The 25,073-nt window shown below is 40.2% G+C and overlaps 1 protein-coding gene across 1 annotated transcript; it reads left to right on the forward strand.

Moving 5' to 3' along the window:
• The first annotated feature begins 1,264 nt into the window (after window positions 1–1,264).
• LOC105396524 lies at window positions 1,265–25,073 on the forward strand. Its single transcript, XM_048630478.1, has 18 exons — window positions 1,265–1,750; window positions 2,046–2,900; window positions 3,468–3,610; window positions 3,857–4,956; window positions 5,077–8,985; window positions 9,374–9,505; window positions 11,293–11,423; window positions 12,028–12,109; window positions 15,240–15,388; window positions 15,776–15,871; window positions 16,187–16,398; window positions 16,503–16,642; window positions 16,753–16,899; window positions 17,334–17,482; window positions 17,821–17,977; window positions 19,204–19,303; window positions 23,685–23,795; window positions 24,472–25,073. Exons 2-18 carry the CDS (start codon window positions 2,066–2,068, stop codon window positions 24,865–24,867), a joined length of 7,989 nt encoding a protein of 2,662 aa, XP_048486435.1. The 5' UTR covers window positions 1,265–1,750; window positions 2,046–2,065; the 3' UTR covers window positions 24,868–25,073.

A 25,073-nucleotide genomic window follows, 5' to 3' on the forward strand; every position in this document is an offset into this window, starting at 1 on the left:
TTGACAATCAAGTCAAATGTCAATTTGTCAGGTGACAGAATTTACAGATTACAGATCATTATTATTCTGAGAAATTTCATGTATTTGACAGTTGACAGGAACGGATGAACCAATACATATTATGTGTCGGTAAAACAGTTCCAAATTATCCAAATACCTACAGCAGGCGAGTCACTGAACTTTTTACTCGCCTCTCGCCTTTTCAATTACACGAGCAATGGTTGTATAGATCTATGTCACAGGCATCTGCTTGAATCTCCTTTTTGGTTGAATCACTAGCGCGTTCATTGGATGCCGCTATTCAGTTGTATGACTAAAGGAAAACTCGTCAAGTCGTTGATTGTAACGTTCGACGTCTTGACTGAACGTCATTCAGCGAATCAGCGAAGTCGTTGAATGGGATATAGGTAGTATAGCAACTTTGTAATGTCTGGCTAGGGTGAACATGACCTTTACAAGAGTAAAAAAAAGACTACGTTACAAAGGTCTTATCTCACAAATCAACTAAGCAATAAAAAGCAACCTACCTTAATACGCAATAAATATTTTGATTTTGATTTTTGATTTTGATAATATTGTTGTTCATAATTATCCAGTTTCGCCACAATTTTTTCTTTGAAACTAGCCAGCAAAAAATTACAATACAGATGCTTTTTGTGCCAGCTGTTAGCTGTTACACTGTCATATTTGTTTTATTCACCACCTGACTAATTTTAAGTCCGCTAACTAGTTGGACGTTTTGTGACGCTTACGCTTGTACAATCAACGTTCGGCCTAGTCATACAATTGAATAGCGCCATCCAGTGAACGCGCTAGAGATTCAACCAAAAAGGAGATTCAACCAGATGCCTGCGACATCTACACTTCTTTTGTCACTTGTTCAAGTTGTAGTTTTACAGTAGTTGTACAACTAAAACCTGAATTATTTATTTTACCCATATCTAGGTGCCATTTACTATCGTTGTAGCTCGCATGTCGGGTATTATTTTTCATATTGTGACCATTATGGACATCCATTTGATTAGCTCGACACTTAACTTAATTATTTGAGAGAGGATAAGGATAGACGTAGCAAAAGTCATATTTTTATAATTGAAATTTATTTATTGCAGTTGCTGAAAATCTTTACTAGTGTAAACGGTTAATATTTTTTATTTGTCTGTTGTAGGCTTCACCCACACAAGTAAAACACACACACAGCACCCACACCCAGCCAAGTACCAATCAGCAAACAGTAGACACTAGACAGCATACAACATACACAGTCACTCACACTCACACACAAACATTTCTCAACTACGGTTTTCGCGGTAGGAAGCGTTGATGAACTTAAATTCTTTTGATATTTTAAAATTAACTATTGGATTACTAATATTAGTGTCTCGAATGGGATTTAAGGACCTCTACTGTGTGCACTAGTGATTTCTTGTATAACTGTGTTGTAATAATAGAGATTGGTAGAACTGAACAATAATGGCGCGTGTGTGACTTCCTCAGCTCCTTTCGCGTAACAAAATAGGACTTTGTTCAAACGATAAATAGACGCTGCAGATTAAAGGTATTATTTCAGCAAATAGACGCCGATTGCATTGTGAAAATAATATAAGTTCGTGACCAAGTCCCGCAGGTTCCGTGAAAATAAGGAAACCAAGTTTTCGATATATTCGTATGAAGTATGTAACACAACCTCTATCACCCTAGATTGCAAATTGAGGATTGTCGGACGGCTACTTATCATTATATTACGGTGGTAAGGCAATATTTCCATTTCTAATTCATGAATATATCATTTTATACCGATAACAGTGTGTATTTTAGGTACATAATAGATTAACCTATTTGGCTCGCGAATCTGAACTTTATTTCGATTTTTACATTTCAGAGGTTACTTGTAGAATGTTGTTGGTGATCACAACGGTTGCGGTACATTATGTAGTCGTAGTTTTAATCATGATTTTCATTTAAATCGCCTTTTTACACAATAAACTCATACTATTAGTACTCGAAAAATTTCGTCTTTCAAATTTTGCATTTACTTGTTTCAGATGCTGTAATAAGGTCCACAATGGATGATACTGATGAGAACTGCGTCGGCAGTCATAGCACAACTCCTTCGAAGGCGGGTGTAAAGCCAAAGAGGCGTTCATTGATTGAAAGAGAGTTGGAGACTACTCTGACAGCTCGAGTGACATCTCCAGTGACCACCGGTGAAGCTGCGGGCAGCACCAGTCGCTATGGGCGGTCCCGGAGACTGAAGACTGATCCAGAACCCATCAAAATTGAAATAACAACACCCAACACTTCCCCCGTGCGCAAAACACAGGCCCCCGGCTCAATTGAAACTAAACCCAACGAAACCTCCACTGACTCAAAAAAGATTGACATTACCATAGAGACTATTCAAACCAATAATATCTCATTAAGCCGTTTTGGATCCGAAGGCAGTGCATCTAAATCACCCATGAATAAAAATAAGGTTTACGTCAAGAAAGACCTTATACAAAACCAGGTGAAGAAAGAAACATTTTCTCCTACGGAAAATATGCCTTCATCAGCTAAAAAGGCTCGACCATCTAATAAGACTCATTTGAACCTCGTGCTAGAAAGGTCAATGGAAGAGAATGGCTTCAACAAGCCTGATCAAAATGACAAGAAGAAGCAAAATGGATTTCCCGAAACTTTATCAGTAGTGAAAACCCTCAATTTTGATGGAGGTATTAAAGTGAAGAAAGAAGAATACAAAAAAGAAGCACCATTGTCAAAGAGTGAGATATTTGATAGAGAAGCTAAATGTGTATACCAGGTTGGAGACTTGGCATGGGCTAGAGTGGGGACATACCCATTTTGGCCTTGCATTGTCACAAGAGACCCATACAGTGATACATTTGTGAAGAAGAAGTGTAAGTATTTTTAGTATTTAAATAATAGTACAACTATAGTATGGCTCTTATTTTTGCAAAGCGAACTTTTTTTTACCATTGTTGGTATGTAATAATACATAGATAGGTACTAATAAAATATTGTGATGTTGTTATAAAAACTTACCTGAAAATATCTGGCAGACTTAATTTTTTTTCTTATTATTTACACAATTATGTTTTTTTGCTCTTCTTTTAGATTTATATTATTTGTACCTTGCCTAACATTACAATTTCTATACATATACAAATTTTTGGAAATTAAGTATTTATTTACTGAAACTGAATACATCACGAGCATGGAAAGCACCCCACATATCATACCACAATACAGTACAAAAAATATATGTATAAATCATGGAAGTACTTAACAATTTCCTTGCCAATCTCATGATCATATTTTCTTTATATTACAAATGCAAAAGCTGTGTTTTATCAACCAGCTGCACTGATTTTACATCCAGTGTACAATAGTGTACATTTTGACTACACCACCACACCTTAGAAAAAGCATTTTAAACAAGTTTTTTTTTTCTTTTTCTATTATAGTATTTGGGAGAGTGGAGAGGGATGTGATCCACGTGACATTCTTTGGGGACAACGGTCGTCGCGGCTGGATCGTGGACAACATGCTGCGCAAGTTCTCCGGACTACAGGAGTTTGAGGACACCAGGTCGCATTTCACACCCGAGGTATCTGTACTTTTAAATATACATGAAACTATGAATATAAATCATTCATAATAAGCTACATAAATATTGTTATTGAGCTTTTGCTGGGATTTAACACTAAAACAACACCACTTTCATATTCTATATTCTGCCCCATTACAAAAAAGAATAATATAATTTTAAATCCTATAAAATAGGATGACACACCTTTATCTACACCGCGCCTATTGAGAATAGTATTATAATAAGAAATATATTTCCTTCCAGAGCAAAAGGAAAGACCCAAGATACTATGCAGCATTCTTTGTATCGGACAAGAAACGATCCAAATGGAACATCTCAGTTCAAGAGGCAGAAACTATTCAGAAAGAGCCGAAGAGACTTAGAATAGACGCACTTTATGATCTAATACACAAAATCAGAGGCACCAAAATGACCCCCAAACGTCAAAGAAGTAACAAAGTTACTAGAACAGACAGTGATGTGTCTTTAAGCGAGAGTCTGTATGATACTTTATTCTCAGAAGATGACACAAAGGAAGACCCAGACAATTCTATGAGAAGGTTGAGAAAGACATCTCTTGATGTGTCCGAAGTAGTGACTGCTTGTCTTGATAACATGGCTGCGAAAACGGGCATATCAATGATACAGAAACAATCGCACATGGATATCTGGCTACAGAAAGCCAAGTCCAAAACTCCTGAGAAGCCACCAACCAAGTTATTTACTCCTATAAAAAACATAATAAAAGATATATCAAGACATACAAGTAAAAAAGCCAAAAAGACAATCTCAAAAGAGAATACGCCACAGAAGAATTATAATTTACGGAGATCGTTTGCCAATTCGAGTGACATTGATAATTTGAGCTCTATAAGAATAATGACCGCATTACAAATGCATGAACATGATTATTCTAAATCAGCTAAAGAAGAAATAACAGTCCCTGAAAATGATTCAACTAAAAAGGAAACCGAAACGGAAAATAAAGATAAATCTTTCAGTGATGTTGGCTCCATAACTAGAGTTGAAACTCTTACTGATATTTTTGATCATAGTAATACAATTAAAGAATCGACTCTTGACATTGAAATGACTGTAGCAACAGATGACATTGTTGTCTCAGATTCAGTAAATAACATAAAGAGTGAAGAAAGCACAGATAATTTGGCAGACTATAAACAAACTCCAATGGATGTTGATCCAGTCGACTCATCAAAAGATATCGCGAAAGATTTTGCTGCTGATGAAGAAAATAAAGAAGCAGACAATGATCTAAATATTAAAATTGAAGAGTTAGAGGGCAGCCATTTAACAGAAGATAAAGATTCAGAAGAAAAAAGCCTCGCTTCTAAAAAAAAAACTCGGTCAATATCAACGAAACTTTCTACTAGTGCATCTAACATAGCCATCGAACCTGAAAAGTTAAAGGTTAATTCTGCCAGTCCTAAAGTTACTAATAATAAAAAAATAAAAACACCCAATAGAAAATACAATTTACGCCTCAGACACTCTTTCCAAGATATAAGTGACAACAATGAACAAGTTAACAAAGTTGAGGAAAGTGACATAAATAGCAAATTGTTGTCAGATCAAGAGCCAACTTTATCCGAACTTGTCACCAAGGAATCTAAAGAAGAAACAGGCTACATAAATTTTAATGGTGACCTGAATCATGAAACAAACAAAAACCAAACCGAACCCACACTAAATGGTACTTATCATAGTGAAAGCCTAGATATCATTTCAAAAGAAACTATTGTGGAACCAGTCAATACTACAGTGGACAATGATAAAATTTACCAATCAGATGCATCAGTTAAGGAGTTTCAAGTTAATGGAATCGATATTAATGGTACCGAAATTCCACTTCAAGAAAAGACTACAACAGTCCAGTCAGAAAAAAACGACAGTGAGCCTGCAGAGGAAAAAAATGACAATAATCCTGAGGGTGACGTGAAGAAAGATATTGCAGCCTCCAAGACTAATAAAGATGTAGATTATCAAATATCTGAAGAAAGTGAAAAGTTACCCGAATGCAATGGGTACTCAAGTCCAACTTATACACAAGACTTTGATGACAATGATGTTATGAACGAGCAAATAGGTGAAGAATGTGAAAGTGTCATCCGTGTCTCTAAAGTTACTGGTGACTTGATTGACGTAAATCCAAGCCCAACCTTCACAGAAGATTTTGATATTATTATCGAACCTCAAGCAGACAAAGAAAGTGTATGTACTTCCAGTATTGAGAAAGATTCAACTTCCCATACAGAACCCGAGTGTGAATCTAAAGATGGCAATGAGCACAATCTATATGTAAACAATGAAATTGTGAAAGAGGATACCTATAACCTAGTGAATAATAAAACTGACATTACAGAGGCTCCTAAAGATTTAGAAATTGAACAAACTATACCCATACCTACCAATTTGGACCCTGACTTTGAATCAAACGTTTGCAATGAGCAGAGTATATCTGAAAACAGTATAATTGTTAAAGAATGTGATAACGATAACATCGTGAATAATCAAACTGACTTTACAGAGAGTACATATCAAAATTCTACAATAGGTGGAACCATTGCTATAGATTCTCATAAAGAACCTGAGGTTGAAATAAAACAATGCAATGAGGAAAGGCAGACTGTAAACAATGAAATTATGAATGAAGATAATACAGATAACTTAATGAATACTGAAACTGAAAAAATAGTGCATACCCATAATACTTCAACAAGTGAAGAAGCTATGGATACCACTGAGAGTAATGCTATCGGCATGAGTCCAACTTTTACTGAAGGATTTGATAGTGATGCTGAGTTCACTAAACCTACAGAAGAATCTAATATTCATGTAACGGAAAAGGTCGACAGTAATATTGAACATCCATCAGAAAGCAATGGCTCTTTGAGTCCAACTTTTACACAAGACTTTGAAGGTAAGTTATATGATGTTGAAGATAATGTAATGCCAGTGAAGACCCTTATAGAACTGGCATCTGATAACAATAGTGTTGCCGAAAATACATCATCGGAAATCTCGGAAAGCTTCAGGAAACTTGATGACGACTTTACTTCATACATTAATGACGTCACATGTTCTATTGATAAGCCTAATAAAGAAACTATGCCAGATGTCTTAGAAAGTGGTAGTACTGTAAATAAAACAGAAACAGGTGTTGACAAAAATAACGTCACAATAGTAAACGGTGATGCTCAAGATAATGAATCAAACTCAGTAAAGGATACTTTTTTAGATAATCAGACAGAACATTACGATGAATACGAACATCTCAAAATTACCGAAGTTAATGACTTGAAATCTGATACCATGTCTATAGATAGCACTATTGAAGATAATTTACCATTAGCAGCAATTTCACAGCAGAAGTGTAAGGAATCTGGAGACAAACGCTCTTTAAATAATACCAATGAAAGGAGCCCCAAAAGCAAAACTAAGAAAAAGATAAAAATAAGCAGTGAAGTTAAGAAAGCTAAGTGCGAACCAGAATTTTTAAAGTACTTAGAACTCCGTCGTGATGCAATAATGGATGAATATCCTGAATTCACTGATGATGAAATTGTATCATATTTGTACAAGACTTGGGTATATGAAGAAGATTTAAAATCTGATTCTGTCAAAAACGATGATATTGAACAATCTAATCTAGTGAAAGGTCTAAGTAACGGCACATCACATAAGACGAGAAAAATCAGAATAAAACGAAAAGAAAATAAAGAATCATGGGTGATTGAAAAGGTTACAGATTCAGAGTTTAGTTCTCAGACAGTAACTCCTGAACCAGTGTCCAATGACAGTGATTCAGAAGACGACATTGCCATAGCCAAAATTGCATCACCAGCTAAAGTTAATGGTATAAAAGAATCAGTCCCATGTATAACCAAAAAAATCTCATCCAAAAGCACAATTGATTCAAAACATAAAAGTGACACTGAAGATTATGACGAATCAATTGCTAAAATAGAAAGTAATCGCCCTAAGAAAAAAGCGAAAGTCAAAATGGATATCGATAAACATGTTTCAAAGTCTGACTTAAATGCGGCTATGGAGGATCCGGAGTTTGTTAAATACCTAGAACTACGTCAAGATGCGTTATTTGATGAAAATCCACATGTTAGCGTAGACGACATTACACTATATTTGTACAAAACTTGGCTTTACGAAGAAGAGAAAAAATCCGAGACTGTAAAAAGTGATGAAATAGAACAATCGAATCTCATTAAAGGTCTTGGCAATGAAACTTCAGTACAGCCGAAAAAAGTGAAAAAGCATCTGAAAATTGAAAAAGAATATGAAAGGAATATTGAAGAAATCATCCCGAAATACAAACCAAAGCGCAAAGTTGCAAAGGCTTACTATAACGAAAATTATATGGACTTGGAAGAGGAGTTGGAAATATTTGAAATATTCAAGTTTAAAAACAAGAGCAAAAGCAAAACTCCTACTGATGGGTCCAGCTTAAATTCTGAACCAATTTCTGATCAAGTACCAGCAAACAATGAAGAACAATCGGTACCTACAAGTGAGGAAGTGGACACTGTAGCTCAACCAGAAGACGCAGACATGGAAACTTGGTATGACGAAGAAGAATTTTTCTTCTCTGAATTAACAAGAATAAAACCAAACGTATTTAAAGGCTTAGTTCGCGAAAGGGTATGCGAAATTTGCGAGAAAACCGGCAATTTGGTGAAGTGTCGCGGCGCCTGTGCGGGAATGTTCCATGTAGAATGCACCAAGAAAGAGGTGGAAGAGGTGTTAGCCGCGCAACAAGCCACCAAGGGAAGGAAGAAAAAGAAGCCAAGAGGGCGAAAACCAAAGAGTCTAGACGACTCAGAGAGCCAAAGTGACGAAAAGTCACAAACAGAAGACCAAAATGATAACGTAGACAACATAGTGATCGACGCCGCAACCTTGGAAACTGAGCTCGAAGCCAAAATGAAAGACATGCTCGAACAAGAAAACGATGTCGAATACGAATCGAGCAATTCGGACGACGAACTGAAATGGGACAAAACTGTTGCTGGCAAGTGTGAAATAGTCGAGGTCAAATTAAAAGTAAAGAAGGAAGACAAAACCGACTATTCCGATTTCAAATGCAACGACTGTCAAAAGTGCGACATACCGTTATGTTTCGTTTGTAAAGCGCCAGTCTCGCCTAAAAATGGCGTCGAAACACGTCAAAAATGTCATCTGCAGCATTGTCATAAGTTCTACCATTTGGAGTGCCTGGAGTTTTGGCCGCAAACGCAGTTTAACTCCGGAGAGCCTTCTAGAAGCAACAAGAAGATATCTGAACATTACGAGGCAATAACCTGTCCGCGTCATGTCTGCCATACGTGCGTCAGCGACGACCCTAGAGGCTGCAAGACTAGGTAAGTTTATAAGCCCGTAACTAAGAGATATGTCTAATTTAATTTACTTTTCACACTAACTGGCTAATCCTTTCACCACAGTAGTAATCCCAATTCAGGTCTTCTAGACAACAACTGCATTTGCAATGTATCCCAACAGAATTCGTCGCACTGTACACTTCATCTGCGTACTCTTCATAATATCTAGCCCAATGCTGTTTTTAAGCAGGTACCTAGGTGAGGGGTGAGATCGCTCCTCTCGTCATTCGTTCATAAATGCAATGTTCATATTCTAGTAAATAATCACTTTCAACATCACCAAAGGTTAACTGGCGAACTTAATGCTAGTTGTACCAATTTACTTTGTGCAATAAAGAATTTAATAATAATAAAACCCTAAACATTCCAGATTCAGCGGCGACAAGCTGGCCCGGTGTGTGCGCTGCCCGGCCACCTACCACTCGTTCAACAAGTGTCTGCCCGCCGGCTCGACCATACTGAGCGCCTCGCATATAATATGTCCGAGGCATTATGAGCACAGGTATGACTTGTTAACCACTATACTCTGTCCATCTTTGTGCCAATTTCGCAACCAGGGATTATTCGCTATTGCATAACCAGGGATTATTGCTTGAGTTTTGACACATCTGTCAAGAATTTAATATGGAGATGACGTATAATTGATCATCCTTTCCCTGGTTACGATCTAACCGACTATGGAGAAATTGGAGCTTATTATTGTTTTTTTTTGACATTCGAAATCTCATACATATTTGATGACTGCAAAGGAAAACCAATTTTTACTTAAAAAACATAAGGAAAAGTCAAAAATGCAATAATATAGTGGAAGCTCTATATTGTCGGGTAATCAAACACAATTGAAATTATATTGTTTCTTGCCCGCGCTATATATTTTGCTCTACGAGGTATAGCATGGTGTAGGGTTTCGTTTTAATTATAATGATTTGTTTTACATGCCAAATCATTTGTTTTTCTTAATGGTAAATTAAACAATAACAAAGGTATTATAAGTAACAGTTTGAAAATAATATTATTATGACATATTATTAAAATAGAAAATTAATTACACTTAAGGAAATTTTTTAGAAAAATTCATTCATAGAAACGATTTATCGCCTACTTCTTATTTTGGTTTTTTCTATGCGTTAGTAATTTTATAAAAAATAAACGCGGACACAAAACACGGACATAAAAAAATATGACAGGTTAATATGGCACTAGCGTTAGCTTTTACATACTCTTTGGTCACATATGTAAAAGCCAATCAATTGTTTAGTTTTAGGTAGGCGGTAGGACCAATAGGTAAATAAAGATGAAAATATTGAATCAGGAAGAGGTGAAACAAGGTGATGTAGATGAGTCATTAATCTTTGCAATGCAGCTGCGCGAAAACAATAACACGTATGATTTTCCAATAATTTACAACAAAACCGAGTTTCTGATCGTAGATGACAAGCCTGCCGATAATTTTTTTTGGTTTAAGGTAGAAGAAACAGTTAAATAATGATGAAAATATACCATAGAATCTATTAAAAATCAATCCCGGGGATTCCCGGGAACGGGAATTCCCGGGAAGACGGGAACGAAACCCTAGCATGGTGTGATGTTTTCACATAGCCAATGAATCAAAATGTGTACCTATAAAATAAGATATTTCCCACCACTCGTTCAACAAGTGTTTACCCGCCTACTCGACTATACTCAGCGCCTCCGAGGCATTATGAGCACAGGTATGACTTTTACGTTTATTAATTACATCACTGGCTACCTCTAATCGAACTGGCCAGTCCTTACATCATGGTGACAAATCTTTGTTCTCTAAACTTCCCCTTACGTTTGTCACAGACACGCTAAGAAGTCTTCCATGTAAACGTCCTATTGCACATAAATCTTCCCCTATATAATATCAGTTGCCTATCATGGATATCGCACAAGACGTGGAAGTGATATATATCCGTTGCGCTCGCTCTCACTGCCGCGCGATGTAAGCGAGTGCGACCCAAAACTTGTGTCACGTCTTGACTGGTGCATCTTTCACCCCATTCCAGACTAGCTGATATTATAAAGTGTTAGCTATAGTGTGGCCATTAGTGCTGTGCACTCCCTGAGGCATGCGCGGCGAGGTGCGAGGCGGGGCCGCCACAAACGTAACACAGACAGAGTGCTGTAGACGATTCCTCCCCTCGTCTCGCCGCGCGCATACCTCAGGGAGTGCACAGCGGTTATGGTCATACTATAGCTGATGTTATATAGGGTTACCTAGGTATGCAGTTTGTAGTACAATAACATCTCGTTCACTCTCCCCAGACCCGGCAAGGTCCCGTGCCACGTGAACACGGGCTGGTGCTTCATCTGTGCGCTCGGCGGCACGCTCATCTGCTGCGAGTACTGCCCCACGTCGTTCCACGCCGAGTGTCTGCACATCGCACCGCCTGAAGGTATCATTGTGCTCCCTCTATGTCATGTAGCCACGGTCTAGTCGAGTGTCTCCACATCGCACCGCCTGAAGGTATTGTATATCCCGCACCAAGGATTACTGAGTAGTTGCTACGTAACCTACCACAGACTACTTAATTGCTGCTACGTAACGTAAGGAAACTGAATGTTAGTATTGCCCCACCAGTAGTGTCTCAACATTCGCAGAGCCTGAAGGTGAGATTGTATCTTTAGGGCATAAGCTGATGATGATGAGCTGATGACATACCACGTTATTAAACGTAGGCTAAACATAGTTCTGGCTTACAGATTTCTTACACATCAGTAGTCTAAAGCTTTCTAAACCAGAACTGTCTTATGTCTACGTTTTGTAATCAAGGGGATAGGGTATGTCATTATTATCAGTCTATCATATAGTGACCCATTGCAGGTTGCAGGATATAGGCCTCTCCCAACTCTTTGTCTCAAGTGAATGATACTCAAATATGTACGGGTTATATTTTAGACCACGAAAACTGGGCTGCATAATGCCGCGTATGTTATTATGTATACTGTATAGTCGGACCTGAAAACATATAAACTGATACATGCTTTTAATACTTACAGGAAATTACATGTGCGAAGACTGTGAAACGGGACGACTGCCGCTGTATGGCGAGATGGTGTGGGTCAAACTGGGTCATTACAGGTCAGTTATACGCAATTTACCTTTGGCTGGATATAGACACCTCCAAATGATCGACATAACACTTACCGTGTACTGTCTAAACTTTACTATGGCTTTAGAAGTCAAAACCCAGCGGCGGCGGAGTGGCATCTTTATCTACGTAGATACACGACATTTAGTCGCTATTCGCGTTAAACAAGGCGATGTCATTGGTGGGACATGCACGAGTTTATTAGTGTAGATAAAGATGCAACGCCATCTCCGCGGGGATAGAGGGCTTTCCACGCTACGTTTCCTTATAAACTTCAATCTAAAACTTGTCTATGTTCACGTTTATAGCTTCTTTTTAAGATAAATAGTAGTAAAGTAGCTTTTACCGCGGATTCTCTACGTTTCGTGATTGAAGCTTGAGCCGTTTGGGCTGTGCATTGATGCCCTATGAGTCACTTTATTATTTTTTATATACTTACTTACTTACTTATAGTCCTGTTACTCCCCTGTGGAGCTTAGGGCTACAGACATTCTTCGCCACGCTTCCCTATCTTGAGCCGCCTCCTTCACTTGGGCCCACGATAGACCTGTCCTCTTCATTTCCGCCTCCACGGACCTTCTCCAGCTCTGTACGGGTCTACCTGGTCTCCTTCTTCCACCAGGCTGCCACTCGAAAGCAACTTGAGCATGGTTACAGTCGTGTCTTCTCATTGTATGGCCGATCCATCTCCAGCGCCTCATTGCGATTTCTTTCCTCAATGTGGTTTGGTTGCATTTTTTCCATAGGTCCACATTAGAGATCGTGTCCGGCCAGTATATGCGGAGAATCGAACGGAGGCACCTGTTGACGGTAACTTGGAGCTTGTGATGTAGCAGCTTTGTAGTCCTCCAAGTTTCACAGCCATATAGAAGGACCGACTTTACATTGCTTTCGAATATAGACAGCTTTAGACGAAGGGGCATTATGTGCGACTTCCAGACTGGGGCAAGCTGGGCGAAAGCCGCTTTTGCTTTCTTGATCCGGTTATCTATGTCCATATCAGCACCGCCTTTGTTCGTCAGGATACATCCAAGGTAGCAGAAGGTGTCTACTAGCTTCAGTTGCGAGTTGCCCAAGGTGACATGTTCTGTACTGCTGGAGCTAACTTTCATGCTTTCTGTTTTTGAAGCATTTATCTTAAGGCCATATTTGCCACCTTCTCTTTGGAGATCTTCTATTTTACTTTGCATATCTGACAGCTTTTTGGATAAGAGAACAATGTCGTCCGCGTAGTCCAGGTCTTCTAATTGGCCTTGTCTCCAAGGGATTCCTCTTGAACCAGCAGAGACTTGTCGCATTATGTCGTCCAAGATGATTATGAAGAGAAGAGGAGAGAGAAGGCACCCTTGTTTGACCCCGGTAGAGATAGGAATAGGTGGTCCAATAAGCCCATCATGTATAACGTGGCACGTGCTGCCATTGTAGAGAGATTGTATGATATTGACAATTTTTGTTGGAATGCCTTTTTTCTTCAAACACGTCCACATGGCGGGCCACTGTATGGTGTCAAAGGCCTTTTCAAAATCCACAAAAGTGAGAAACAGTTCCGCATTCCATTCAACACACTCTTCAATAATAATACGCACCGTATTTGTGTGATCTGTGCATGACCTTCCCGCGCGGAAACCGGCTTGCTCCTCTCTTAAGTATTTCTCTATTTCTGTTGACATTCGGTTCAGCAGGATCTTCGCCAGAACCTTCGCAGCTATCGGCAGGAGTGTAATGCCACGCCAGTTGTCACACAGTGACAACTGGCGTGGCTTTCCTGGCTATTCGCTGGGAATATCTTCTGTCTTCCACACGTTATTTATCAGCGGTGTTATTAGAGTAGCTGCGTAATGTTTATTGGCTTTAAGCATTTCTGGACAGATGTTATCAATTCCAGGTGATTTTCCGGATTTTAGCTGACCTATGGCATTGACGACTTCGTCAAAGGTAGGTACGGAAGTGTCAATTTGCAGATATTGGTCAGCTCTTGCAGCTTCTTCGTTCACTTCAGTATGCTGAAACCGGTTAAGTAGATCACTAAAATGCTCGTGCCATCTTGCCATTTGTTCTTCTGATGTACACAGTAGCTCTCCGTTCTTATTACATAGAGGTTTCTTTTTTGATACGTGGTTCGGGTTACTAAGCTTTCTTGTTATTTCGTAAAGTTCGCGAATGTTTCTGTTTTTAGCAGCTTCTTTTGCACGAGTGGCTAAATCTTCTGCGACTATACGTTTATCCCGCCGGGCAAGTTTTTTAATAGTTTTTCTTAGAGAAGCATATTGAGAAAGCAGGAGTTCTTTTTGTTGGATGTCGGTGGTCTTAGTTAAGATCGCCTTGGTCTCCTGTCTTTTGATTATGGTGTTCCACAATTCATCAGACATCCATGGCTTCTTATCATTTTGTATGTAGCCCAGGACTTCTTCTCCAGCTTTCACGTACGCTGACTTGATACGTGTCCATGCTTCATCTAATTCTGCGCTCTCAAGATCTTCTAGAGGGCCGAAGTTGTTGTGAACGCAGATATTAAATTGGTGCTTAGTGTCGGGGTTTTCAAGCTTGCGAACGTCATATCGCTTGCTGATATTTTCGCTTTTCTTCTTAGCTGTCGCGATTTTTAGTCGAATTTCAGCAACGACTAGATGGTGGTCACTATCGATGTCTGCACCTCTTTTGTTACGTGTATCCAGAAGCGATGTTCGCCACTTTTTGCTGATAGTTATGTGGTCTATTTGATTTTTAGTGTGTCCATCTGGGGAATTCCAAGTCCATTTATGGCAATCTTTGTGTTGGAAAAGTGTACCTCCAATGACCAGACCATGTTCACCACAAAAATCGCCGAATAGTTCTCCATTCTCATTCATAGTTCCTAAACCATGAGGGCCCATGTAGTGATTTCGGTCGGTATTGTCTGCTCCAACTTTGGCATTAAGATCACCCATTAGGATAACTATATCTTGCTTCTTAGTGTTTCTCATAGTAACCGTGAGTTGGTCATAAAAGCGAACTTTAATCTCTATATCCTTCTCGTTTGTAGGTGCATAACATTGTATTACGGTAATGTTTCGTACATTGGAAGAAAATCTCGCGACTATAATTTTTTATATAATTATAGTTAAATGAGTGTATTCTCAGATGGTGGCCCGGCATAATCCTACACCCGTGCGAGATCCCGGACAACATCATGGCGGTGAAACATTCTCAAGGAGAGTTTGTGGTGCGCTTCTTTGGACAGTACGACCATTACTGGGTGAATAGGGGCAGGGTGTTCCCGTTTCAGGAAGGTTAGTATGAATATTTTAATACTGAACTACCTATGTTATTTTATACTGATCTGAATTTTATTAGGAAATGAAATGAATAAATAACATTAACGTTTTCACGTAAAAAAGTGGCGCCTCTAGCGGAAACTATCATGAAACTTTTTTAAATTTTTATCAACATTTAAAGTTCACGCATATAAGAAAAAACTGACTTATTTAGGTACTTATACTTTGTCCATTATATTATTAGTTTTTAGACAGTTCAAATCCCATACATTTTTGACGACTGCAAAGGAAAACCAACTTTACTTACCAGACATAAGGAAACATCAAAAATACAATAACATAGTGGAAGCTCTATAGTTGTACTTTATTATCATTCTAAATAGTTTTTAATTTTTTTTCCAGGTGACACCGGCAAGATATCTAGTCAGAAGTCTAAGATTGACGAAGCATTCACCAAGGCGATGGAACACGCGCACAAAGCTTGCGAGATATTGAAAAGTGAGTTACATACTTATTGTTTTCATCACCCTGTACTTACAGCAGTCCAATACACCTTGTATATGTAAAACTAGTCTTCAAGGCAAAAGATACGTGGCGCAAACCCAGTTTATTAGTGTAGTGATCAATACACTATCCCTGTTATTTGAAAAGTTATTGAACGTTTTAGCTATTGAACTGTTTTGTCACTCTTTGTCAAAGAACAATTTCTATAACTTTTTTTAATGAATAATAGGGTAATCTTTAATCCGACAACTTGACGATAAATTACCTCACTCATTACACCCACATTATAAACTCCTATCTATTCCACAGCCGCCCCACCAAACGAGGAAGAGCTAGCCGAAATCCAATCCTCCTACCTTCCCCCTCACTACGTGAAGCTCAAAGTGAACAAGCCATGTTCCACGGCGGCGCTGAAGAGGACTGATGATGAGGAGAGCTCGCTCACTAGCTGCGAGTGCGACCCGCGAGATGTCGCCCCGTGCTCCGTGTACTCGCACTGTCTTAACAGGTCAGTGAGTGAATGAATTAGTAAGTGAATGAATTAGTAACTGAATGAATTCGTAACTGAATGATATAGTAACTGAATGAATCAGTAACTGAATGAACCAGTCAATGATGTAGACAGCTACAGAAGCTCAAAGTGAACAAGCCATGTTCCACGGCGGCGCTGAAGAGGACTGATGATGAGGAGAGCTCGCTCACTAGCTGCGAGTGCGACCCGCGAGATGTCGCCCCGTGCTCCGTGTACTCGCACTGTCTTAACAGGTCAGTGAGTGAATGAATTAGTAAGTGAATGAATTAGTAACTGAATGAATTCGTAACTGAATGATATAGTAACTGAATGAATCAGTAACTGAATGAACCAGTCAATGATGTAGACAGCTACAGAAGCTCAAAGTGAACAAGCCATGTTCCACGGCGGCGCTGAAGAGGACTGATGATGAGGAGAGCTCGCTCACTAGCTGCGAGTGCGACCCGCGAGATGTCGCCCCGTGCTCCGTGTACTCGCACTGTCTTAACAGGTCAGTCAGTGAATGAATTAGTGACTGAATTAATGAATGGTGCTGAAAAGAACTAATGGTATTCGAAGTGAACAAGCCATGTAATTTGTTAACTGTGAGAGAGGCATGAGAGAGCTAATGTGTTAAAGTTAAAGTCCTGCTTTTTGAAGACTCAGTGCGTAAGTTATGATGGTTTGGTTAAATAGACTTATGTGCCCGCGAAGTACATGTACTTGTATTGTCTATATCGCTGTATGTACTCGTATTTATGTATTCCCTTTCAGGTTACAATCCTATATTTCCAACATCATGTTCCCTGTGAGATTTTCATAAGCGCTCGCGAATATACAATAGTCTCAGAACAAAAAATATTCAGAATGAACCCAGTCACCCCTTTCGGTATACTACTACCACTTTCGCAACACCCTGTATAATCCTATTTATTACATCCACAGAATGCTCCTAACCGAGTGCGGGCCGACATGCCGCGCGGGCGAGCGCTGTCAGAACAGGAGCTTCGAGAAGCGCGTGTATCCTAAAATGGCCCCCTACCGCACCCCGCATCGAGGCTGGGGGCTGCGGACTCTGGAGGAGATTAAACAAGGTATGTAAAGTGGCGGCCATCTTGTATTTATAAGTGAAAGATAAGAGGATTTGGGGCGCGCCAATATCGTCGTGCTGTTTGGACGGATTCCCGCTTTGCATTCGCATTCATCCGGATAACAGCCGGTTTTGATCAAAATGGCGCCCATTTTGTAGGTATTGATAAGTGAAGGATAAGAGAAGATTCGGGGCGCAACCAATCGCCACGCCATTTTTATACATTCCCGCTTTGCATAAACATTTTTGATGTCTCCGATCGAAAATAAAAAAATGAGCCCTTCTTGCACTTTCCAAAAATTGCTAGTTTAATCTAATTATATCAATATTCTCCATTCCCAGGCCAGTTCGTGATAGAGTACGTGGGCGAGCTGATCGACATAGAGGAGTTCAAGCGGCGCATGAAGCGACAGCACCACGTGCGAGACGAGAACTACTACTACCTCACGCTAGACAAGGACAGGATGATCGACGCCGGGCCCAAAGGGAACGTGGCTAGGTAGGAGATGGTGTAGTCTACTTGTTGCTTACTGTATAAGACATTGGATAGGAATGCAGAACAGAGCGACAAAAAGACACCAGCTCAGCATGTACTGTAGATACAATACAGAATAGAGCGTATAAAGGCACCAGCTCAGCATGTGCTGTAAATACAGGTAATAGCAATGTATTAGACAGCAAAAGGACTATAGTGTCAAAAAGGCATCAGCTCAGCATGGGCTCTAAAAACAGGAAATAGCGATGTTTTAGACACCAAAAGGTAGTTCTCTAGAAATAGCAATTTATTAGTAAAAAAGGCACCAGCTCAGCATGTGCTGCAGAGACAAGCTACAGACAGCATCTACAGCGTCTACAAGCCCCCAGCTCAGCGCGTGCTGCAGAGACAAGCTACAGACAGCATCTACAGCGTCTACAAGCGCCCAGCTCAGCACGTGCTGCCTCCACTTGCATCACACACAGCGACACAGGCGGGGCCGTGATAGAGTACGTGGGCGAGCTGATCGACATAGAGGAGTTCATGCGGCGCATGAAGCGACAGCACCACGTGCGAGACGAGAACTACTACTACCTCACGCTAGACAAGGACAGGATGATCGATGCCGGGCCCAAAGGGAACATGGCTAGGTACCTTTGTCACTATATCTTCATTGTACTTATTCCAAAAACAGCGAAACGGCTTGCGACCTATCAAGTGAGTACAGCGAAAAGCGAGTCACCTCTGACTCTGACTAAACCTTCAGGGATTATAGTCTTGAGTATAATATGTAATTTTGTCTTCCTTCACAATTTTATTGCATAGTTTACAAAAGTTATAGCAAAAAGGGAAGCCGAAAAGGGATGACTTAAAATGTTATTCTAAAGATTCTAAACAATTATTGTTCTGAAAATACGTGTAAAAAAATTGCTTGGTCAAGTGACTTTTTACACCGCGGAGCAGTTATTTACGTGTTTCCAATTTATGTAAAACAAAAGTTTTTCATGATAACCCCTTGTCGTCACCCCCTTTTGGTGTACTATACCACTTTTACGGGCGCAAAATGCGCACGTCAAGGCGTGACAAAAGTTCTCCATCGCACTCGCTCTCGAGGCCGCGCGATGTGAGTGAGCGCGAAACTTTTGTCCCGTCTTGACGTGCGCGTCTTGAGCCCCGTGCTAGGCTAGCTGTATAATGTAAAAATATCATAATTATAATAATAATTATTCTAATTAATCCTGTTGTTGCAGATTCATGAACCACAGCTGCGAGCCGAACTGCGAGACACAGAAGTGGACGGTGCTGGGCGACGTGCGCGTGGGGCTGTTCGCGCTCTACGACATACCAGCGGTGAGTTATACAGGGTGCTCTACGACATACCAGCGGTGAGTTATACAGGGTGCTCTACGACATACCAGCGGTGAGTTATACAGGGTGCTCTACGACATACCAGCGGTGAGTTATACAGGGTGCTCTACGACATACCAGCGGTGAGTTATACGGGGTGCTCTACGACATACCAGCGGTGAGTTATACAGGGTGCTCTACGACATACCAGCGGTGAGTTATATGATGAAATACAGGCAGTTGATTGAAGATACGGGCGTATTACTTGAGATTACTATTTATTAGATAGATCGCACAACGTACAAAGATACACACGGAGCAAGAGAGACAGATATACAATTTTTCAGTGTTGACAGTTCCATAGATAAAAACTAAAGAGTGTTCGGTTTATATAACATTATTCTAATTCCAACACTGGCCCTTAAAGCAAACACGATAGGTAACAACAAATTTACAGTTTATCATTAACACAATCATTATAATAACATCAACTGTTTTACAAACTTATAATGAGTTTCTTTACACAAGGGTTTAGTGAAAACATCAGCTATCATATCTGAAGTGCATAAATATTGGACATCAATAATACCATTTAATACATGTTCCCTTATGAAATGATGTCGAATATCTATGTGCTTAGTTCTGGCATGTAACATTGCGTTTTTGCACAATTTTTGCGCGGATTGGTTGTCATTATACATTTTAACTTTTAATGTCTTACCTAATATCCCATGCAAAAATTGTCGGAGAAACAAGGCCTCTTTACATGCGTCAGAGATCGCCATATACTCAGCCTCCGTACTGGACAATGCAACTGTACGCTGTTTCCTGCTTTCCCATGAAACTATTGACTCGCCCAGTTTAAACACGTAGCCTGTGTAAGATCGCCTGTCAGACTCATTTCGACCCCAATCAGCATCAGCATAAGCAGTTATCGATATGCCACCCTTAACAAAATTTAAACATAAATCTTTGTTACCTTTAAGATAGCGAATAACTCTTTTAGCCGCCTTCCAATGTGATTCATCATAGCAGTCATTGAACTGACTCAGATAGCTTACCGCATGTGAAATGTCCGGTCTAGTTCCAACTGCAATATACATCAGCGATCCAATCAAGCCTCTATAATCAAACTTTGAAATATCACCAGAATTCAAAGCTTTTGTAAGCTTCACACCTGTCTCCATAGGTGTGGCAGAAGGTTTACAATCCTCCATTTTAAACTTTTGTAACACACTCTCAATATACTTACTTTGATCAAGAGTAATCCTGTCATCATGTTTACAAAGTCTCATACCTAATATGTGGCTCGCTGGCCCTAAATCGGTTATTTCAAACTCCATATTTAATTTTTGTTTAATGAGATCCTTTTCCTGGGAATTTCTTTTTGTAAACAATAAAATATCATCCACATAAAGAGCTAGTATTGTTAATCCATGTTTACCTGACTTATGATAAACACATGGTTCTGATGATGACTTCGAGAATCCTAATTTCTTACACAATACATTATTAATTTTGTCGTACCAAGCTTTTGCTGCTTGCTTTAAGCCATATATAGCCTTATTGAGTTTATAGACTTTACCTTCCTGACCCTTCATCACAAAACCTTCTGGCTGCTCCATGTACACCGTCTCCTGGAGATCGCCGTTGAGGAATGCGGTCTTCACATCCAAATGATCTATATCAAGGTCATATTCGGCGGCTAGAGCTAGGAGCGCACGAATACTCGAATAGCGCACGACAGGAGCAAAAGTTTCCTTATAGTCTATGCCACTTTTCTGTGTAAATCCTTTTGCTACAAGTCTCGCTTTATATTTTAATAGCTCACCATTTAGACCACGCTTCCTCTTAAACACCCATTTGCATTTAATCGGTTTCTGTGTATCAACCTTATCTGTGAGGGTCCAGCATTCATTGACAAGGAACGAATTATACTCATCTTGCATGGCCAGCTGCCATGAGTCGCGATCAGGACCGCCCAGCGCTTCCTGTACTGTCTGTGGCTCATCAGCGCTGCTGCTGTGCGTTCCGCTCGCAAGGTGCGCCAGCAAGGAGTCGTCATCGCAGTCCGAGTAACCCGTTGAACTGTCTTCACTGCTTGTTTCGTCTGGAATGTAAGTTTTATCCAAGGGATCATCCGTGTCACGTCCCTCTCCCTCGCTGTCAGAATCATTTACTGTGATTGTGCTGTATCTCTGTGCATTCTGCCTTATTGTGTCATCAGAATGTTCCTCCACAGGGATTATTTCCTCAGCAGTATCAGTATATGATTCTGTAGGAGGTTGAGTATTCACACTAGTACTAAGTGGCAATACTCCATCACGGTTATCATCATGTGACACAATTTCTTTATAATATTGAGATTCAATAAATGTGACATCTCGCGCCTTTATTAATTCCCCTGGATTCTCAGGGTTTATCAACCTGTACCCCTTTGTGCTTTCACAATAGCCTACAAATATGTAGCGCTTCGCCTTGGGATCCAGTTTCTTCTTCAAGTGTTTCTGTGCATAGGCCACACAGCCGAATATGCGTAAGTATGAAACGCTTACCCTTTTTCCAGTCCATTTTTCTTCAGGCGTGTATCCTTTAACACTCATGGTAGGTGATCGGTTTTTCAGATACACCGCTGTATTCACTGCCTCTGCCCAGTATTTCTGCTCCAGGCCAGCTTCCTGCAGCATACAGCGTGTCTTCTCCATTATGCTCCTATTCGCCCTTTCAGCAACTCCGTTCTGTTGGGGCGAGTAGGGCACCGTAGTCTGATGTACTATCCCATGCTCTTTCAGGTACTTCTGAAACTGAGAACACATATATTCACCACCATTGTCGCTGCGAATGACTTTCACCTTTTTGTTGGTTTGATTCTCAACAAGAGCTTTCCAAGTTTTAAATTTCTCAAATGCTTCATCCTTTCTGTTGAGAAAATACACAAAAGTCTTCCTAGTGTAGTCATCTACAACAATTTCACTGGTTAGCTTCAGGTTGCTATTTTCCATAGCCATGATAAGCGGGTCGTAATCTGGAGTCAACCCACTCAGCATTATTACGGCAACGAAGTCATCATCTAGTTTTGATTCTATCTCGCTCAATTGCTCTGCGATTTCCATAATTTTATTTAGGTAATCTTCCATGCTCGTGCTCTCACTCAACTTTGTATTGAATAAAGTTCTAAGCAGTCCGAGCCTGCGACATAAGCCCTTGTCCTCATAGGCTTTCTGCAGATTGGACCATGCTTGGTGCCCCGTCTCTGCAGTTCTTATGTGAGGAATGGCCGCAGGCGACACCGCTAACGAGATTTTCGCCAGCGCCTTCAGCTTCTGGTCGGCCGTACCCGTGTCAGACTTCACGCAGTCCCATAAGTCGTCGTGGATGAGTGCCATCCGCATCATAAATTTCCAAGTGCTATAGTTCTCGATGCCTTTCAATTTGTCTATAGAGACACCTGAAAAATTTGTTGATGACGACATGTTTGCCGGTCGTCCGCCGGTATTAGGTTAAAACTTTTAACCGTATTTATGCTGAAAATACGCGAAAATATACTATAACTTTTAACAATCGCGATGCCTGGGCCCATAACCTGATGAAATACAGGCAGTTGATTGAAAATACGGGCGTATTACTTGAGATTACTATTTATTAGATAGATCGCACAACGTACAAAGATACACACGGAGCAAGAGAGACAGATATACAATTTTTCAGTGTTGACAGTTCCATAGATAAAAACTAAAGAGTGTTCGGTTTATATAACATTATTCTAATTCCAACATTATACAGGGTGCTCTACGACATACCAGCGGTGAGTTATACAGGGTGCTCTACGACATACCAGCGGTGAGTTATACAGGGTGCTCTACGACATACCAGCGGTGAGTTATACAGGGTGCTCTACGACATACCAGCGGTGAGTTATACAGGGTGCTCTACGACATACCAGCGGTGAGTTATACAGGGTGCTCTACGACATACCAGCGGTGAGTTATACAGGGTGCTCTGCGACATACCAGCGGTGAGTTATACAGGGTGCTCTACGACATACCAGCGGTGAGTTATACAGGGTGTTGCTAAAGTGTCACAGTAAACCGAAAGGGTCCCTTTCGGTGGTGGCTCTCAGGGGCTCATTTTAGACCCTTTTTGGATCTATGAAGATGAATAATTCAGCTCTTATCGGCTTACACTGCCGCTTTGGCAACACCGTTTGAATTGTAGATTATGTATTGTGTTGCACAAAGCATAGCGCAAATGTCAAGTTCGCGGTGTCGTTTCCATACTCTAGTAATATTCGTTCAATGGCAAAATCACATTTTACACTGAACAAACACTGTTAAAATTAAAATAAGCTTCACGAAATAATTTGTAATTCATGTTTGTTCCTCAGAACACGGAGCTGACGTTCAACTACAACCTGGAGTGCGCCGGCATCGACAAGAAGCGCTGCATGTGCGGCGCCAAGCGCTGCTCGGGCTACATCGGGGCCAAGCCTAAACAGGTAACATAATCAGGACCCATCACGACCCTTCACGTCCCCACTGCTGGGGCTCGGGTCTCCTCCCTATGAAGAAAGGGTTTTAGGCCTAGTCCATCATGCGGGCCCAGTGCGGGTTGGAGGACGGCCTAGTGCGGGTTGGTGGTAACAACATACAACTGATATATAGTAATTTTTTTAACAAACGAGTACTGATTATGTCTCTTTAAAATTTCCGGTATTATTGTTAAGACCAATAGCAACGCAGTAATAAACTAAATGGTGGATGTTAGTGGAGACCCTCTGCACCTCTGGAGTGCCATAGGAACAACAACAACAACAACAACAATAAACTAAATGGTACAATAGCAACGCAGTTAAAATGTATCGTTACTCGTTTGTTTAAAATACACTATAGAACACGGAATTTATAGCTTTCCTACTTATACAAGGACCATAAAATTATAAGGATAGCGGGGACGCACTCTGGCCTAGACCCACGACCAAAGACAGGTAGCCGGTAGTGGCTGGTGTTAAAATAAAGGCCACGGTCCAGCAATAATCATATTGGGCCTGTCTACATAATGTTGTCCACCGCAAGCCATAATAACTATTATTGAAATGAAAACTAGATTCTTATTGTGACCCAAGTTAGACTTAGTCAATCGACCGTGTCCTAAAACTGTATCCCCATTCGCAGGAAGAAGCGCAACCAAAGAAATCAATGAACATCAATCCGAAAACCGGCAAAAGAACGTATAACAAGAAACGAAAACCAGCGGAAGAATCACCGAGCGCCAACAAACCCAAAGTGCCAAAGCCGAGGAAAGAGCGAACGAAACCAAAGGAACTCACAGAGATAGAGAAAGATCTTTTGATAATTAAGAACGCAACCAACGGGCTTATGTCGAGCGATTCTGAATGCAGCGGTAGACTCAGCAGCTTAGACAGAGAGGAGAAGACTGCCAAAGAGGGACAGAAAGCTTTAAAAAGAAAAAGAGTCAGTTTTTCAACCGAAGAAATCGTACTACACAACGGTGATGTTGAAGCACCCAGTGTGAAAAAAATGAAGCTAGATGAAGAAGTCGGCGACTGAATGTAAAGTTAAGTTGTGTTGAATTTGACGGATTTAAGGTTAGATTTTAAGGTTCGTGTACATATAGGTTTAGTATTGAGACTGTCGTGGACTGGTTTTCCATTTTGACTTGTATTGTGAAGGGTGTAAAGATTAAGTTTGTGTAACGTATACGAGAATGGTAATAAAATAATGCCCGGAAAGTATGTAAAATAAAATTTAGTAAG

This window comes from Plutella xylostella, chromosome 26 (assembly GCF_932276165.1).
Source record: "Plutella xylostella chromosome 26, ilPluXylo3.1, whole genome shotgun sequence".
Classification (NCBI taxonomy): domain Eukaryota; kingdom Metazoa; phylum Arthropoda; class Insecta; order Lepidoptera; family Plutellidae; genus Plutella; species Plutella xylostella.